We start from the raw sequence: 19,543 nt of genomic DNA, 5'->3' as shown, positions 1-19,543 counted from the left end.
TGTTAAGGTCCATCGGGTCAGCTGTGTTTTCTTTTAGGATGGGCGACACTTGACCAATTTTGAGGATGTTAGGGATGCAGCCTTGATGCAGAGAACTATTGATCCTGGTCCAGAGCTGCAGGATCAGAGGGGTTAGATCTTTAACTGCGTTAGCGGGGAGAGGATCGGTGGTATGATTGGCCGGCTTCGGGGTGCTAAGAATCTTGCTTAATGCTTCTTCAGTGTAGGTATAGAAGGAGGACCAGGCTGTCTCGTTTTTTAATTTAATTTTTGGGGATGCTTGTTGTGGCGGAGTTGGAAGAGTGGGAGGAATTTTAGTGTGAGGGCGAGACTGTAAGGTCATTGAGAAGATCTCTCTTGATGTTTTCGGTTTTTAGATTAAAGAAAGCAGAGAATTTGTTCCACGTGGGGTGGGTGCGAGAGGTATCTTGTAGTTGTTGAGGTTCATCCTTAGATTGTGATTTGATTAATTCAAAAAGTTTTTGGGGACGATTTCTAGCTTGATCTAATTGTTGGGAGAAATATTCGGCTTTAGTGCGTTTGATCTTTCTATAGTAATCATTTCTCGTATTCCTTAGAATTTTAAGGTGCTTGGAAGATGGGACTGATCTCCAAATGCGTTCCGAAATTCTAAGAGCACGTCTGTCATCGTTCAGCAGGTCATTGAACCAGGGTTTAGAGATTTTCGAGGAAACTCTCTTTAGTTGCAGACGGGCAACCTCATTGATAACCGCAGACATTGAATTAAGGTAGTGGTTGGTGAGGTCATGTACGTTGGAGAGGCCATCCGGAGGCTGGAATAATTTATGGGAGTGGGTGGGAAAAGTGTTGGGCTTGAGTTTTTTCAAGTCTCTTTTATATATCTTTGGTTTAGTGGATTGGGCTGCGTTGAGTTTCACGGTTTCCCTGATGAAGAAAGTGATGATGTGGTGGTTTGACCAATCACAGGGAAGGATTGAGTCAAGCTGAATGGAGTTGTTTTTGGAAATTATTAAGTCCAGGATTGCACCTTTGTTGTGTGTGGGGCTGTTGCAAATTTGGGTGAGGTCAAGCGCGCCGATGAAGTTTTTGAGGCTGTTGACCATTGAGTCGTTAATGTCGTTCCAATGGAGATTGAAGTCGCCTAGGACTATTTGAGTGTTTTGACGTCCGGTGGTCGTTGTGACCATGTCCATGAAGTGTTCTGTGAAGGTAAGGTTATCACGAGGTGGATGATATATGATGTGTAGGGAGCATACTGGCGTGCCATTGCTAGTGATGTTGATGCACAGGTATTCACAAGAGGAGAGTGTGGGGGATAACGCTCTATTTACTGAGATGGTGCTCCTGTGAATGCATGCTATTCCTCCCCCAGTTTTTTCGCTTCTATCAAGTCTGATGATGTCATAGTTTGGTGTTACCAGAATGTCCAAGAGGGGTGAGGAGGATTCAGTTGGCCACGTCTCTGTAAGCACAAGCAACTCAAGCTCATGAGAGATGATGAGGTCGGCGATATCTACTGCGTGTCTAGCGACCGATCTACAGTTCAGCAGGGTGCATTTAAGACTGGGTGTGATGAGGGAAGGGGTGGGATTAAGTGTGAGTGTGATTCTTCTAAGATTATTGTCGATGATTCCTCTATTGTTGTGAGTGGAGGCTTTGTGTGGGTTGGGGGTGATGGCCATGTTTGTGGCGCGATGGGGGTGATGAGAGGGGGATTGTAGGAGAGTAGAAGGGAGCGAATATCCTTCTCTGAGAATGGGTTGGTGCTTCGGAATGGGCTGGAAGGGATATTGGGGGATGGAATGGAATTCCAGGAGAGGCGACTATGCTTGGGGGTGCGTGAAAGGCGAGTTGGGAGGTAGCTTGATCTAGACGTGTATGCAGATCTGATGTGCATTGGTTGTCTAGCAATCATCCTTTTAGGAGTGTGGAGTTCATCATTGATTTGTAGGAGTGCGGACATAATCCTATCGAGACTGGTATCTTGAGCTATTGTGAGTGGGGTAGATGTATGATGGCTCATCCATCGTGGTATCAGGGGCGAATGGGAGTGGAGAGGGTGACTGAGATATGCATGAGTGGATGGGCACATATAGAGTAATGGGTGGTGGCATATATGTGGGTGGGGGAACTGTTAGTGCGGGTAACAGTGGTGTTAGGGTGGGTTGTTGGTGAATAGAAGTGGTGGGTGTAGCTGGGTGCGGAATGCGGGCTGGAGGGGCAGCGTGTTCGGGATGGGAATGGAGGGAAGCCGACGAATGTGCCAGCATTAGATCTGTATGGTGGTGGTGGGGTGCCTTTGTAAGTGCTGGTGAGTGAGGCGTGAGGGTTTGGTGGGATGTGAGTTGGTGGATAGAGATGGGATGGGGTGTGTTGGAGGTGAGGTTAGTCTAGGAGGTCGGGCATATGGATCCGATGCCTGAGGAGGGTGGGGATGAGCGGGGAGGAGGGTGATAGAGGGGGATGTTGATGTGGCGGCAGATGTGTTGGCAGAAGGGGTAGGTTGGGTAGAGGGAAGGGTTGGGTTGACGTAGGGGATTGGATATATGATTTTTAATGATGGGGAAGATCTTCTCTAGTAAATTTAGATTATGATTCGTGGATTGCATGAGGATGTGGAGATTTTCTAGTGGAGGAGATCGAGAGTAGCGTTAGGAATGCTTTCCGCCATTGGGCTCTGCGTTTGGTGTGGAAGATGATGTCAGTGGTAATGTGATCGTTGTGTAGAGAAAAATAGGGGTCAGAGAAGAGGGTTTCAGGATGTAGTTTTAGGAAGTTGTGCTTGAAGCGTTTGGAGGCTTTTTGTGAGAGATGTGGGGGTAAATGATATTGAATGTATGTGTGCCTATGAGTTCCATGTTGCGTGTTAGCAAGGTGAGCAGTGTGAGGTGATGTCGGGCGTCGTGGGGAAGTATGGGGGTAAGGGACTCAGATGGAATGGAGTTGAGGTAGGGGGGTAGGAAGGGGGAAGGGAAGGAGGGTGGGCGTGCGCAGATGACGATAGCTGCACCAGAGGCTAAAATCAGACTGGGCTGAGGTATGAATGTGGACCTGTGTCTTTAGAAGAAAGTTGTATGGGGGTGGTGGAGGTGAGGTGGGAGGGTGGGTGGGAGGTCAGGTGACCTAGGAGATTATGAGGGTGCTGGGTGAGGGTGGTGGTTCAGGTTAGAAGTGATGGCATGCGGTGTAAGGGAGCGAGAAACCGGCCTGAGCTGGCTAGACATGTGAAAAATCGGCCTAAAGCAATGTGATGAGGACAGTTCAAGATGGCCGAATCCTTAGTATGACTTGTTGCACAGGTGTATAGTCCTTTGTTTGTGTCCAGCACCGGTAAGTCCTATTAGGATGTTTAGTGTTTGTAGAGACTATGGTCCTCTTTCAATTGCCATAGGGTAGTGGGAACACAACAACAAACGGCCATTTTATACTGTACAAATAGGTTGAGGAGCCATTAGCTTTTAGATATACACAGGGCCATTTTGTTCAGTAAAGCGATATGTTTTTTTAGGTACAGAGCAAGCAAGCAAAAGTCTTGATGACAAAGGAAAAATATAAAAATAAAATAAAAATAAAAAGTCAAACGCAGAAGTTCGGGTTTAAAAAATGAAAGGCAGCCGAAGAAGAGGTAAAAAGAAACTTGCCTTTGTTATGGTAGTTGCCTCCTATGTTGTGGGAACAGGACGATAATGACTCTGTGGTTTGACACGCTTGAAGCTTCATGGGAGCGTGAAGGTAAAGAAGCCAGTATGGGTGGTGGGGCGAACGCGCTGTGCGAGGATCAGGCAGAAAGAAGAGAGACAGCTCGTCGCTTGCTAGGACTCTCTGTGAGCTGTCTCTGCTGCTGCTGTGAGGGCTCCTGCCCAGACCGTAACCTCCGCGAGCAGCACCGGTGGAGTGCGGCTGCTCCTAAGTGGATACGAGCTTCCTGGCGTCTCCTTTTGATGTGGAGTGCGGCTGCTTCTAGGTTGATGTGATCTTCCTGGCGTCTCCTTTTGAGTACAACGCGGCAGATCCAGGCCCCCAGGCTCCTGTGTGGGGACCTCTGACCTGTGGGCACTGTCGAGGGGCTAGCAAAGCCCGCTCATGCATTCACAGAGGCAGATCTGGGGCGCTGCGATTCCTGTGCCGGGACCTTCAATCAGTGGGAAATGCCAAGGGGCTAACTAGGCCCGCTCCTGCATTCACGGAGGCAGCCACAGAGAGTGCAGGGTGTTTTCTTTGGGCAGGATTCCACAATTTCTTCGTTCCTCGAACACCGTTTGGAACGTCGCGGTTGCCTCCCCCGACGTTCTTGTGAGCTTGCTGCTGGAGTCTTCAGTATTGCCGAGGTACCGACCGTACTCTCCGGGTCAAATCAGCAACTCCGACGCATCAGGTGGCATCCTGTTCGTCCTGGCGCCACGGTCTCGGCTGAATGTAAATCCTGAGCCGATGAGGAATTTAGTAACGTGGAGATCTATATCGGGGAAAGTCCGCTGGCTGATCTGCTCCGCTGATGATGTTCATCCCGTCTCCAGGTAAGAGGTGTGATTCCAGTAAATTCAATTCAAAAAGTGTGCAGGTTAATCTTCGTTGTGTTTGTGGGTTCGCTGGCAGGACTTTCGCTAACAGGGATAATCCACACAGGGGATCCCAAGCGTTTGGAGCTCCTTCGTGGGGCTCCTACCAGTTGGCCATCTTATACTTGCTTAATTGTATAAATGTGCTCTTAGGTTGTTAGGGGATCTCTTCTTATGGATTCAGGGGGGTCGTCTTGTTTTTGTTTTTTAGGGGGGGGTCAATGGGAGTGTTATTAATCCACTACCCATCACAGAGGACTCAGTCCTTATGCCTCATTTGGGAGAGGGAGGGAAGTGGTGTGGGGCAGCTTTGGGGTGGGAGGGGAGGGGGAAGGCACGTTTGGTTTTTGGGGTTCATGTGATATCAAGGGTATGGTACTTATGTTTATGAGAGAGACAATGTTTCCTTTATGTATTATGAAGCGTAGCTTAGGTTATGGGCAGGGCAGACAAGGTATGATTAATTTAATCGTATAACAATGACTGGTAGATTATCCATCTGTTCGTGGAATATATGTGGCTTAAACGATAAAAAGAAAAGGGGGGTGATGGCTTAAATTTTGCAAGTGATGCGTATTGATTTGCTCTGTGTGCAAGAAACTCATATTGTGTGGACTAATCGAAAGTGGTTGAATGACTTGGGCATGGATATACTCTGTTGTACCAGACAGAGCTCAACTACAAGAAGGGTTGCGATTCTGATGAGATATGGCCTGGGTGTTCGTAAAACGGTAAAGGAGGACGTCTTGGGGTTTTGGGTCATTGTTGAAATAACTGTTAATGGCTCATCATTGACGATATGCTCTATTTATGGTTCCAATCTGGATGACCCGGAGGTGATGCATTACTTAAGTGTCGAATTAGCGGCATGGCCATCCGCCTTAATCTTTTTGTGGGGATTTCTTTTTTTTTTTTTTTAAACAGATTTTATTGATTACATAGTAAACACATGTTATGCAATGCTCTGATATCCAGAGACAATCACCAGTATCAATGTACCAATTACAAATGCGTTCAGTTCCTGTAAAGAAGCAACCATACAAGCAAAAAGGTGAAACTGAAGAAACCCCCCACCCCACCCCCGCGCGCCGCTGCCTGCTCCGCCTGTATCATGCACGTCTAGTATAACGTCTGCCATGTGCACAAATGTATCTGTAATACAGTCCTGGCTGTTGAACTGTCAGGGAGGCTGGATAGCATTGTCCTCAGGTGGCGGATCCAGCTCCAGACCACAATAGTCTGCCCACCTCTTCCATATTTTGAAGTGCTTTCGAGGACAACCCCTAGCTACATAAATGGGCTGCTCCAGCCCCATACAAGTCCATCCCATTTTTCCAGGCTATGAGCGACGGGCCTGGGGCGCCTTCCATGGTTGTGCAATGTCTCTTTTGGCCAGCGTTAGCCCCAGTAACAATAAATGGCGCTTATACCTATTGCTCCCTACCCCAGCCATGACGTGTCGCAGAGCCAGCTTAGGATCCCTCCGAAGCACCCAAGCCAGGACCTCATCTAGGCACCGGAACACCCCATTCCAGAACTTCCGTAACACCCTGCAGTCCCATACCGTATGCATCAACGTTCCCACCTCCGACCCACAACTAATGCAATCTGGGGATACAACCAAGCCCGCCCTCCACAAGCGCTGTCTGGTATAGTATGTACGATGGAGGTATCTAAATTGGTCCTTTGTGGGGATTTCAATCTGTATTTAGAGGGCTGATTTGATATTACTAGTGATCGACCATATACGGGGGAAAAAAAAGTTTTTGAAGCTACCCAAGGCCTAGTTAAAGAATTTGCGCTGGCCGATGTTTGGTACACTCATAGGAAAAATGTTCCTGGAGATACTTTTTACTCGGCTCCCCCATAGAAAACATATGCGCTTGGACTACTTCTTTATTTCAGTTGAAAAAGCAACAAGTGCTAAGGTAGAGATTATACCCAGGATCATTTCAGATCATAATCCGGTCGTATTAGAACTTGACATCAGTTCTAGGGCCCAGCCAAAGGCATGGACCTTTGAATGCAAACTCTTATTAGATCCTGAATACTGTGGGCACATGTGTGATTGGATTACAGATTTTTTTTTAAATAATCGGGGAACTGCTTCAGATCCTATTGTCTGGGATACATTCAAGGCCAGTGTTCGGAGGGGAAACATTTAGCTATTCTACAGCTAAACAATTTAAAATTTTGGCAGAAATTAAGGATGGGATGAATCAGCTAAGGCTATTAGATACAGAGGGGGAAGTAATCCGGCAACTAAATTTGGAAAAAACATTAAAGGCCATTGCAGTTTTAAAAGTGAAAATTCATCACCATTTTGATACAAAAATTGCCACGAAACTGGCTATGTATAGGGCTCAAATTTATGAAGCACGGGAAAATTCTGGTAGGATCTTAGCGAAAAGACTACAGCAGAAGGAAATAACTAATAGAATCTATAGGACACGGGACCATCTCGATCAGATACAGGATTCCTCAGGCGAAGTCTTGAATGTTTTTCGCAAATATTATAATATACTTATTTACAGAGGATGAAATAGTAGATACAGATGAGAAAATGATGGAATTTAGTTCTGATATTGAAACTAATAAAGTTACAGAAGATCAAAATGAGGAATTAGCAGCATATAAAACTTGGAAGGAAGTGGAAGGAGCAATAATGTCGCTAGCTATAGGAAAAGCGGTAGGTCCAGATGGCATCCCTCTAGAATTTTATAAGACATTTCATCAAGTCCTAAGACCGGAACTTATAACATTGTTCCTCGCTGCTCAACGCGGAATTGCACCAGATTCGTGGCGTAACACTATCATTATTGTTTTTAAAAAAAAGGACAAACCTGAATTGCACCCATCCTCATATAGACCCATCTCATTGATTAATTCAGATAGTAAGATCTTCTCTAAAATCATTGCTCAGCATCTAGGATTGGTCATTACCCCTTTAGTATCCAATTTGTAGCATCGGTTTATCCCAGGTAGGGATACTGCTGATCATGTGACACGAGTAATAGCCCTTCTTGATTGGGCTCAGGCAACTGAATAAGTATTGGGGGTGATCTGTTGAACGCCGAGAAGGCGTACGACAGGGTCTCCTGGTAATATATGTGGGAGGTTTTGCGATGGAAAGGTTTTTGTTCTCAGTTTCTACAAGCAGTTAAGACCCTATATATACGCCCTGTAGTCACTATACGTATATCCGGACGAGAGTCTGATTTATTTAATATCAGCAGGGGCACAAGGCAAGGGTGCCAGTGCTCTCCTCTTTTATTTGCAATATATATTGATTTATTTTTTGAATAAATTAAATCAGCACATAGATATTAAACCAGTCAGTTTTCGTAATATTGAGTATAGAGCATTGGCTTATGCCGATGATATAGACGTAGTCTCTAGTGATATTGTTACCGCAGCATATAGCAGCAGTTGTCCTCGTTTGACCTGCCTCCCGCAGTATGTGATGTTATCTTGGCAGCCAGGTGTCCCTCCACTAAGACGGTATATGCCAGCAGATGTAACACATTTATGGCATGGTGCACAGCAAAGGCTGTGGATCCCCTTTCTGCCCCTCTTTCTGAGGCCCTCTTGTTCCTTTTTTCTTTTTTCCCAGCAGGGCTCTGCTGTGGGCACTCTTAAGGGCTACCTCTTGGCCACTTCAGCCTTTCTTAGGTTTCCTGATCAGCCTTCTCTTTTCAAGTCCCCTGTTGTAAATCGCTTTCTTAAAGGCATTACTCATCTTTTTCCTCCTGGTCCATTCGTAATGCCTCAGTGGGACTTGAACTTGGTTCTCAAATATCTTTGAGCCGACACATAACTGTCCTCTCAGGCTTCTGACCTTAAAAACTGCCTTTCTGGTGGCCATCACCTATTCACGCAGGGTGAGTGAGCTCCAAGCACTTTCTTCTAAGCCTCCGTTTCTGACTGTTCATCCAGACAAGGTTGTCCTTCGAACTCGTCCTTCATTCCCAAAGTGTTTATTCCTTTCCATATTGGTCAGACCTTCACTTTGCCCACCTTCTTTCCGCAACCATCCAAAGAAGGAGAGGCTCCACCGTCTGGATCCAAAGCGTGTGCTTTCCTTTTACTTCGGATGACCAGCTCTTTGTTGGCTATGTGGGTGCAAAAAAAAGTCGGGCCATGCACAAACTGACCATTTCTAGATGGGTCGTTTTGTGCATCAAAGCTTGTTATTCCTTGGCAAAGAATGAACATCCAGTGGGGTTGCGCGCCCATTCCACCAGGGCGATGGCAGCTACCACTTCTTTGGGACGCGGAGTTCCCCTTAATGACATCTGTCAGGCAGCTACATGGGCATAGCTGCACACGTTCACAAGACACTACTGCCTGGACAGTCAAGTCAGGAGAGATGGCTTCGTTGGCCGCTTGTTCTCCAGGACTTTCTGGTGTGAACTTGGTTTGCAGATCCATCTCTGTGGTTGGTATTGCTGGAGTATCTATCCTAAGGTAAGGAATTAGATTAGTTATAGATTCCTTACCGCCCCACCCATCCTCCCCGTTCTGCGAATTGATTTCTAGGGTTAAGGACTTCCCTTCAGGTCCCTAGTTTTGTACACCAGTGGTCATTGTCTTGCCTGGCTCTGCGCTTCTGGCGTGGAAAGTTGTGTACAGAACTAACGTCAGCTCCCAAGGGCAGCGTCTAAGTAGCTACCGCGACGTCATCCCGGCGACCACAATGTCAACGACGAATGCGGAGCCGACGGACGCCACCTTGCGAAGGGGTACTGTTGACAAACTTTCTGGGGGTAATTCTAAGGTAAAGAATCTATAACGAATCTGTCTCTTACAGATATATTGTTACCGAAGGTAAGTAACTTGTTTGTTAGCCATATTTACATATCCATAACCAACACTTAAGACCAGCAGCTCTGACTTGGGTGAGAAGGGAGGCGCAGAGAGCATGCACATGATTGCTCAGATGTAACTGTGATATATAGGGAGACTGAGGAGGGGAACATCTTGGCCTGTTTTTAAGATCTGTCATTGTTTTGCCAAAAACTTTTAAAATTGTGTTTAAAGAATGACATGGGACCTCCTTGAAACGTATCATATGTTGGTACTTGCTCTGACGTCTCATAATGTGATGTCACTATCTCTGCTACTGTCGAGTCAAGAGCTGTACCTTAAATTTAAAACATCCTCACACTCCTTCCAGTCCCAAGGCACTAAATACTGTAACAGTTCAACGTTTTGTAGAGTACAGCATTTATGAAATTAACTCTTGATTGGTTAAATTCTAGATCCCCAAGAAACGCATAGTAAACCATGTTTTTTTACTTGCAGGACTAAGAAACTGATTGATTACTCTGAGTTTGAAAATGATGGTAAGTAGAGGACTCGGTTAAGCGTGGAATACACTATAAATTGATTGATCCATTGATAGAGTTCACTTGTTAAATGAATACATAAATGTTCAATTATAGTATTTTCATTATTTGTGCTTGATTTCATCTTAATAAGCCATCCAGATGAATGTAAATTTATTCAAATACATGTAATTTCTTCACCATATATCAAGTGCAATACTGTGAAGATCCTACAGGCTACTTCTCATGATAGGGTCTGGATTCCCATAGAGTGAGGCATAAGGATGGATCCCTCCTTCTGTTCCCTTGTCCATTTTAGAGGCCTTGTACATTTTGAACATTAAATGGTCTCCACTGGTGTCCTTGATTAGAAGATACAATGGGGGGGAAGTTGGGAGGTTCTATCGGGTAAGTCGGAATAGAAGACCTCAGCGCTCTCAATAGTCACCGTAGTATAAAGTGTTATATGAATGTGGCGTCGGATAATTTCACCATGGCCGGACCATAGTTAAGCTGAAGTATTTGTAATTGGTCCCGGTGTATGTGGATACCTAGATTAGATACTTGACGAAGTCGTCACACAACGTTCGTGGAATATATGTGGCTTAAACGATAAAAAGAAAAGGGGGGTGATGGCTTAAATTTTGCAGGTGATGCGTATTGATTTGCTCTGTGTGCAAGAAACTCATATTGTGTGGACTAATCGAAAGTGGTTGAATGACTTGGGCATGGATATACTCTGTTGTACCAGACAGAGCTCAACTACAAGAAGGGTTGCGATTCTGATGAGATATGGCCTGGGTGTTCGTAAAACGGTAAAGGAGGACGTCTTGGGGTTTTGGGTCATTGTTGAAATAACTGTTAATGGCTCATCATTGACGATATGCTTTATTTATGGTTCCAATCTGGATGACCCGGAGGTGATGCATTACTTAAGTGTCGAATTAGGGGCATGGCCATCCGCCTTAATCTTTTTGTGGGGATTTATTTTTGTATTTTTTTTTTTTTTAAACAGATTTTATTGATTACATAGTAAACACATGTTATGCAATGCTCTGATATCCAGAGACAATCACTCCGAGGAGTGAGTGCATGGGGCCTCGGTTAGAGGATAGACCTCTGATTTACCCAAGTTAATGTGTAAACCTGAGAGGGCGCCAAAGCAGGTAAATTCACGAAGGATCGGTTCTAAATTGTCGTCTGGGTTCCTTACCTAAAGAATGACATCATCAGCACAAAGAGTATGCAACAAAGGGCCAGTATTAAATTGAATGCCCCTTGGGAGTGTTTAGCTAGGAGATGGCGAAGAAGTGGGTCCATTGCAATTATAAAGAGGAGTGGAGAGAGGAGGCAGCCTTGTCTGGTCCCTCTGGATAATTTGAGGGGAGTGTGTACCATTTAACCGAATTCTAGCCATGGGGCGAGTGTATAATAGTGGGATAACTGAAATGAACCTTTGCGGGAGGCCGAGCCGCACCAGGGTGGCTCTAAGAAAGGGCTACTTCAGTGAATCAAAAGCCTTTTCGGCGTTCAGTAGGATCGCTGTGGCAGGGAGGGAGGGATTGACTCGGTGGAGCATGGCAAACAGCATACGCATATTCAATGCGGCCTGCGCGGGTGATATCTTATCTATGATCAGGGAGAGTCTATTAGCAGGCATTTTTGGCAGAATTTTATAAGCGAAATTTAACAGTGAGAGTGGCAACCGCTTCACAAAGCGTGGAGGGTTATTCGCCCAGCTCAATGGCCTCCTGGAACAGAGCAATGAGCAGGGCTCTCAAAATCCCAAAAATGGTACTAGTCCTGCAGAACTAGTACCTTAAAAAATTTCCTCGACCTAATTGCAACCTACTTGACCTCCGTCTCAGAAAGCGGAGCAAATGTGACAAGATAACAAGATTTAAAGGCTTCTTTCTTGCTCATTAACTTTGTGAGCAATAAAAATGCATTTAAATCTTGTTATCTTGTCACATTTGCTCCGTTTTCACAGACAAAGGACAATAGTTGGTTTGTTTTCCTACTCGCCAGCAAGGGCGAGTAGGACCTAAAAATAGCTCGACCTTGTTAAATTTAGCTCGACTATGTGAGTCGTCGAGTGGAATTTTCGAGCCCTGATGAGGTGCGGGTTTAATATCTTTTTGAAGACCTTATAAAAACAACCGTTGAACCCATCTAGGTCCCGTTCCTGTGAGCTATCTATATCCTCGATTGCTTGGGTCACTTTGTTAATCGAGAAGGGTTCAGCCAGGAAGTCTATGTGTGCTTGCTCCTGCCAGACCAAGGCTACCTCATCCAGGTAGGCGTTACTGGCAGTCAGGTCAGAAGTAACCCTGGTCCTGTAGGGGTCCTGATAATAAGAAAAAAAACACTGTTGACAATGCCCGCATTCATTGATCTGCTTGTCTTGCGGGCCAAACAGGTTAGTGATATGAGGGTCCACGATGGGGATGTATCAGTCTGGCTAGTGTGCGTCCGGGACGTTCACCCTCCTCATACCGTCTGGCTATGGCACGCGTCTCCAAAAAGTGAGCCTCCCTGTCTGCCGCCTCTTAAAACTCTGTCAGTAATGTTGCTCAATGTCGAAGGTCGGAACCGGAATGTGGGACTCATGCCTAACGTCCAAGGCGGCTAATTTGGTCTCAATCCCAGCCAGGGTGCGGCGGAGATCCTTCAATATACCAGAACTTTTGGAGATGCATATCCCCCTGATATAAGCTTTAAAGGCCTCCCACAAGGTGGCCTTGGACTCCACCGTGTTCACATTGAGTTCAAAGTATTCCTCCACGGCGTCGTGTAGCTCTTCCTCAAAGACCATCTTGGAGGGCCAACTCAGGAAAGCGCCATTGCCCCAGTCTGTTCCCAGGCCCCGGGATCTGCAGCCCAAGCACCTCTGGAGTGTGGTCTGAGAGAGTGCACGTGAGGTGTGCAGTTGAGCTCGACTATAGTGTAGTTCCTATTTTCCCAATAGGCCCTGCGCATTGGAATAACATAAACAGTAGTATCGACGTAGAAGTGCGGATCTTCCAGGCCTCTACTGACTATGCTAAACTTAATTGGGTTTGTTACCAACTAGCTCAGAGGTCACTGGAAACTTTCTTGACTGAATAGGAAGTGATCAGCTTCCCTGGCACAGCCAAGAAGGGATTCAGTTTTCCAACAACCGTGCAACATGACAACTTTGCTCCTCAGGTCAAGAGTCAATCTCTAGGGTCGTGTGAACAATAGACAGTTATTTTACTCAGTCAGTGGTTGTGCAGTTTACTTTCACAATATGTAGAGAATAGAGAGACAGGTGTTTTCAATAAAGGGTAACATTTATTGAACAGTCTTTCTTCTCGTACAAGAGAAATGAATTGCCACAATTGCAAGACTTGTTATTATAAAAAGTACGTACAGTAAGATGAGTATTGTGAAATAATACTGTAAAAGCATTGATATGGTTTCTTAGCCATACAATGGTTTAAAATGAATAAAACATATATACATTCATATATACATTAGGCTAAAATACTCAACTGGTGCTTCTAACTACGCCTACCCCAGTGTACCTGACCTAAGCCTAATACTTGGGAGGGGAGTAAGTAAGTAGCTTTAAGTTAAGTTGGTTTTGCCAAGGTTTGCTTCAAGAATTCTCTCTAAGGGTTTAGTCAACACCATACCTCTGGAATATTTATTTATTTATTTAAACATTTGTAAAGCGCTACGAAGGCCCTTGGGCATCTCGGCGCTAGTATCTGCCAAATTCAGCCCTACAGGAGGATGTGATTATTGGTCAAATAACCACGTTTTGAGTTGTTTTCGAAAGGACCATAAGGAGGGGCTGTTCTTTATGAATAGTGGCAAGGAATTCCAGAGCTTGGGTGCTGAAACTAGGAATCTTCTGTCACCCCATTAGACCAGTTTGGTACGGGGTACTTCCAGCTGGAGGAGATCAGAAGACCGTAGGGACCATGTAGGCCGGTAGGGAACAAGTTGTTGAGTGAGAAAGGCTGGTCCCTGGTTGTGCAACGCCTTATAGACAATGCACAGAGCCTTGAACTTAGTTCTGTTCCTGATGGAGAGCCAGTGCAATTCTCTGATGGTGCCTGAGACTGATTGAAATTTGGGGATGTCACCCAGCAGTCGGGCAGCAGCATTTTGAATGGTTTGCAGCTTATTGAGGACTTTCTCTTGGGAATTCAGGAATAGAGCATTGCAGTAGTCCAAGGTGGATAAGACCAAGGACGTAATCAGGGTTTTGCCAGCTGAAGTAGGAAGGAAAGGGAGGATTTTTTTAATGATTCGTAAGTTGTAGAATGCGGAGGAGGCAATCTGATTTGCGTGGGGGAGAAAAGTGAGACGGTCATCAAACATGACACCTAAGTTCCTCACTTTGCTGACCGGAGTGGGGGGTGAACCCATGAACTGTGGCCACCAGCGGGAAGACCAGTCTGGGGACAAGTTTCCAAGGATGACCACCTCGGACTTATCCGAGTTCAATTTAAGGCAATTGGAGGCCATCCAATTCCCTATGGCCTGCATGCCCAGATTGAAATTATCGGCCATTTTTTGGCCGTCATTTCTGATGGCCAAGACCAACTGGGTGTCGTCAGCGTAGGATGTAAGGCTCATCCCGTGAGCTCTGATGGTATTGGCAAGGTCCGACACGTATATATTAAAGAGTGTCGGACTCAGGGATGAGCCTTGGGGTACTCCGCACGGCAGGGACAGGGTGGTGGACTGAAAAGGCCCTATGGTGACCACCTGAGTCCTTTCGGCAAGAAAGGATGCCAGGAGAGTCTTGGCCTTGTGCTTGATCCCCAGATCTTCGACACGGTCGATCAGAATAGCATGATCGACCGTGTCGAACGCTGCTGACAGGTCCAGCAGTATCAAGACTGCTGTGCCACCGGCATCACGAATGATTCTGATGTCTTCTGTGGCCTTGATCAGGGCCGTCTCCGTCCCATGATGTTGGCGAAAACCAAACTGAGAATCATCCAATAGATGATGGGATTCTATAAAGGCTGAGAGTTGGACATTTAAAGCCTTCTCGACAACTTTAGCCAAAATAGGCAAATTGGCAATCGGTCGGTAATTTTTGAGCTCGTTCCTATCTAGGTTTGGTTTTTTCAGCAGCGGCTTAAGTAATGTCTTTTTTAGATCAGAGGGATAAACTCCTGTGTTGATCAGAGTGTTACAGATAGTAGTGATAGCTGGGATCAGGACTTCCAAAACTGGTTGCAATACTTTAAAAGGGCAAGGATCAAGGGCAGAGCCTGATTTAATGAGTAACAAAAAATCCCTGACCTGAGGGATAGAGACCTCCTCAAACTGAGAGAGAGAAGGACCAGCTATGGAGGGACTCGCCTTCTCAAGAGCAGTATTTAATGGCATTTTTACGCAGTTTGCAAAGACAGCATAATTGTCATTGACTTTATTGTAAAAATAGTTGGCCAATGCATCACAAAACAATTGGGAGGAGGGGGGTTGTAGATTGGGTAAGCAGCCAGCCAATTGTTTAGTGGTCTCAAACAAGGCTTTGTTTGAATTTTTGGAGAGCTCGATTTTTTCCGAGAAGAACTTCTTTTTAGCATCTAGGATCATATTTTTGTATATGGTAACCGAGTGCTTGTATATTATTTTGACCTCTTCGGAATAGTGTCTACGCCAGTTCCTTTCATTCCTCCGACACAGCTGCTTCTGTGTCCTTAGTGTTTCCGAGAACCATGGGGCAGACGGGGATGATCTGTTTCGGGAGCTTTGTTTTAGCTGGACCAAGGAAGTGGCCGCGGATGCAACCCATTCATTATATTGGGTAATAGCGAGATTAATAGAATGATGGAGGTCTGGTATCTCCTTCAGGGGGTCGATATCCCAGTCACCCGCAAGGGTAGACTAGAAACGCCGGAGCTGGATTTCTCTGCAGGAGAAAAGACAGCGTCTCTCTCAGCGCGTCGAGGAGGAGGAGGAGGTGTAGCGTCCGCGGGCAGCTTGCATCTGCTGGGCTCTTGCAGGGGGACGGCTGTTCAGCTCCTAAGTTCACCACACCATCGTTCGCTAGTTAGCAGCGATAGCAGTAGCGATAGCAGCTATGGTATCATCAGCATAACAGCAACTTCAGTAGCAGCGAGACAGCGTTTGCTTAAGGCAACGTTGGTAATATTTATACCTGAAAGGTGCCTTGTTTGACGTAGGTTTTTGGACATAAGACGTCAATAAAGATGTCACTAGGAAGTGATCGTCTATCAGTGCTCATTAGAGTTCTATTACTAATCAAAACATAGCAAGCAGGGATTTCCAGGTTGCTGAGTTTTTATCTCGTTGAAGAACTCGGAGTGTTAATCTAGGAATCTTAGATAGTAACTTCTGCTATGTCATTGCACTAATTGGTTGCAAAGGAAGTGGCAGAGAAATCGATTCTGAAATGTGGCTCTGTTCGTGTGAGGCCAGAGACTAGTTTCTGAATATTGCATTTGATCAGTTATGCCAATATAGGGAATAAATGTTTTTTTAGCCGTATAGGGGCATAAGGTCACAGTATCGATCAGGGTCCTAGATTAGAACACTACACGACCAGGTTGCAGCACTAGTAGGAAGAAACCAGTAATCCAAACGGAAGACAGATTATTGCTTGACCAGATGATAAAGCTGTCTCTCTCACTTACCGTAATCCACCATACCCCCTAGTCCACTTGAGGGAGACATAGGAAACCGACTTGGGACTCTTGGAGGATCAGGACTGCAGGGAGGCTATTTAGAGCCCCAGGGAGATCGCCATGCTAACATGGTTTAGAGTGGTCCCGCTCTCGATCTTACATGGGTCATACGACCCCAGAACGTTCTAACATCGAATAGGTCGATGTGACAGACCACTGCATCAGGGGCTGTGGGGAGGTGGGAACTTTCTTTTAAATCATTTTGGGCATGTTCCAAAATAAAACGTTATTGGACTGGAGTAACTTGGATCATGGCCAGGGTGGTGGGGCAGCAGGTTCCGATGGAAGCAAAATGGCGTCTCCTGGGGGTGAAGGGGGAAATAAACTGGCCCACACACACTAAAACTTGGCTCATGCTAGCTTCAGGAGTGGCTAAAAGAAACAAAGCGAGAATATGCGGAAGCATTCCTCTCTTTAAGATTAGGTATAGGGAAATCGACCTAGATTGGTGCCAACCGGTGGAGAAAATGGTCTATCAAAGTAGAGGGTGCCCGCAAAATGGGAGAGGATCTGACCTTGTGGGAGAAATACTGGGATGTAGCCTAACGGCTAGGACGGTCGACCTCCAATCTGGGGAACCGTGTTCGAGTCTCAACAACAACGCTCAACATCCTGTGATTCTGGGCAAATCACTTAATCTCCCGTGCCTAACAAAAATAAATGAGTTCTTATGTAACACAACTGGTGCTCATGTAAAGCGCTCTGATACCTTCGGGTCAAGTTCCTGCTATATAAAACTCCGGAAAAAAGGGAGGGGCACAAATACAAGTGGGTCTAGAAAACGAGATGTTGTACTACACTGTTGTCTGTTCACTGCCACCCGAAGTCACAGTGTCTCTGTATTATTGTAAAGGTGTACCAGCAACTGTTTAATAAAAAGAAGTGTAAAAAAAAAGAAAAAAAAAAAAAGCTAATTTAACCTCTTTGATCCAAACAAACTTTTGACCCTTCTTCAGAAATACCTGCAAGTGCTGTGCAAGATCAGCAAATCCCTTTACTAACGAGACGTGATTTTCGGCCAAGCCTACAAACCATCTCAATTGGTCCTTGTCCGATGGGCATGGTGCCTTCTCGATTTGCATCCATCAGCTTATGGTTGGGCTTAATGTGTTCATATAAAATAGTGTGGCCAAGGTACTCCTCTGACTAAAAAGCAAACTTACATTTGTTCAACTCAACAGTGACCCCTGCATCCTACAAAATACTATGCCCAGTCTTCAATAATTCATCGTGCTTTACCTTGTACCCTGCCCACACCAAGATATTGTCTTGGAAAAATCGTACATTACCTACCTCCCCGAGTAATCTTTGCATAATTCTTTGAAATACTGCTGAGGCAGACACCAGTCCAAATGGCATGGGCACAAACTGGAATGTTCCCTCTGGTGTTGCGAAAGAAGTAAAAAGCCTTGATGTACACAATGGATAAATCAAATGAAGAATAGATGTTATCCCCTTTCACTCCAGCCAACTGCTCATTTATGTTGGGTACAGGGTGAAGGTCTGCCCATAAGTTCTCAATGAGATTGCGTAATTCTGCCTACATCATAATGATTCCATTTGATTTTGCAGGCGATTTCTCTATGTTTAAAGCACAGTTGAACTATGATTTCTCTTTCATCTAAGCAGCAGTAATTCTGCTCAGATTAGCTCCTCTTCAGAAATACTGTCTGTCCACAATAAAAGTGGGTAGTTGAAACAAGAATATGGTTCTAATGTGACCCTTCCTATTGTACCTAAAGGCTCAGTGTTAATGGTGTGCTTTTATATACCATCCATTGCTGAATCCTAGAGGGGTTCAGTTTTACTTATCTCATTCAATACAGATAATCCTGGTGTGCTTGACAACTATCGCCTCATTGCCCTTCAGGTTGGTAAGAAGAAGATGTTCATAGGATGTCTAACAAATGAACTGGAGTAGTTGGTAGTGATTAAGAATGTATTCTGTTTTGAATCTTTTCGTTCGAGTTTGGATTACAGAAATGCCAAAGCAAAGTGTTATTGAGTGCACTAACCGTAACATTTATTTCTCACTTCTCGATTAGGCGGGTCACCGCTCTACTCTTTGCTATTGTCTCGGATTATGGAGCTACTGAAAACTTGGGTTTGATGTGATGCCCAAGTAAGGTGCTTTTACAGGGCTTGGAGGTGGAGAACCGCATAGCTCTCTATGCAGATGATGTCTTCCTGTTTCTTGTGCAGCCATCCCTCATGGGCCCGCCTTGTAATGCTTTCTCTATCCGAGGAGACATCTGTCCTGTGTGCCAATTGGACTAAGTTTCTCTTGGTACCACTGAAGGGCGACTTGAGTGTAGTGGACTGGGAGGTACGCTTGCCAATCGAAGATTAAGCTTCCGAACCTAGGGTGTATATATTGCCCTGGAGCCCAGCCTTGCTAGGAATCTGAACTTGACCTCCTTAGAATTTGAGCTGTCGACAGTCCTTGCCACATGGTCTAAACTCCTGTTGAACATATTTGGCAGTGTGTTATTATTTAAAATGGTTATGCTACAGTGAATTGTGTTAATGCTTTAAAAATTCCCTCATCCAATTCCCATTGATTGGTTTTGGAAAAAGCAAAAATCTGCTCCTTCCCCTGGAAGAGCAAGCCAGAGTGGCATATCGTACCTTTATACGATCCACATATGATGGGGGTGTTAGGCATGGCAGAGTTTCGCCTATTCTATTGGGCTTCACAGCTTTTGGATTTGAATGATGGACTGAATGGAGGAGGCATTTCGTCTTGGAATGGCACGAATTGGCCTGGATCAAATAATCAACCTGCTATATGGATGCCTGTTCCCTCGGACTCTACCTCACATTACCAGAGTGGTCCTTGGATCATGGTGCTTAGCCCTGAAATTTATAGGCTAGGACATTATACTCCCCTTCAAAACTCTCTAATGACCAGGCACATGGCTACACTATACTTCAAATCTTCAGAAAGTGGGAACTCTCTGGGATCTCAAAAGTAGGC

At 45.3% G+C, this 19,543-nt stretch overlaps 1 protein-coding gene across 1 annotated transcript in view; it reads left to right on the top strand.

Annotated features, from left to right (window-relative positions):
• The window catches only part of RAD51AP1 (RAD51 associated protein 1), a 260,233-nt gene that overhangs the window by 7,755 nt on the left and 232,935 nt on the right, over window positions 1–19,543 (top strand). Inside the window, exon 2 of the mRNA XM_086921308.1 lies at window positions 9,846–9,886. Coding sequence (XP_086777434.1) covers window positions 9,846–9,886 — 41 coding nt within the window. The remainder of the gene's footprint in view (window positions 1–9,845; window positions 9,887–19,543) is intronic.

This window comes from Lissotriton vulgaris, chromosome 1_1 (assembly GCF_964263255.1).
Source record: "Lissotriton vulgaris chromosome 1_1, aLisVul1.2, whole genome shotgun sequence".
Classification (NCBI taxonomy): Eukaryota; Metazoa; Chordata; class Amphibia; order Caudata; family Salamandridae; genus Lissotriton; species Lissotriton vulgaris.
The sequence above is the reverse complement of the archived record's forward strand: the minus strand, read 5'-3'. Positions and strand labels throughout refer to the sequence as shown.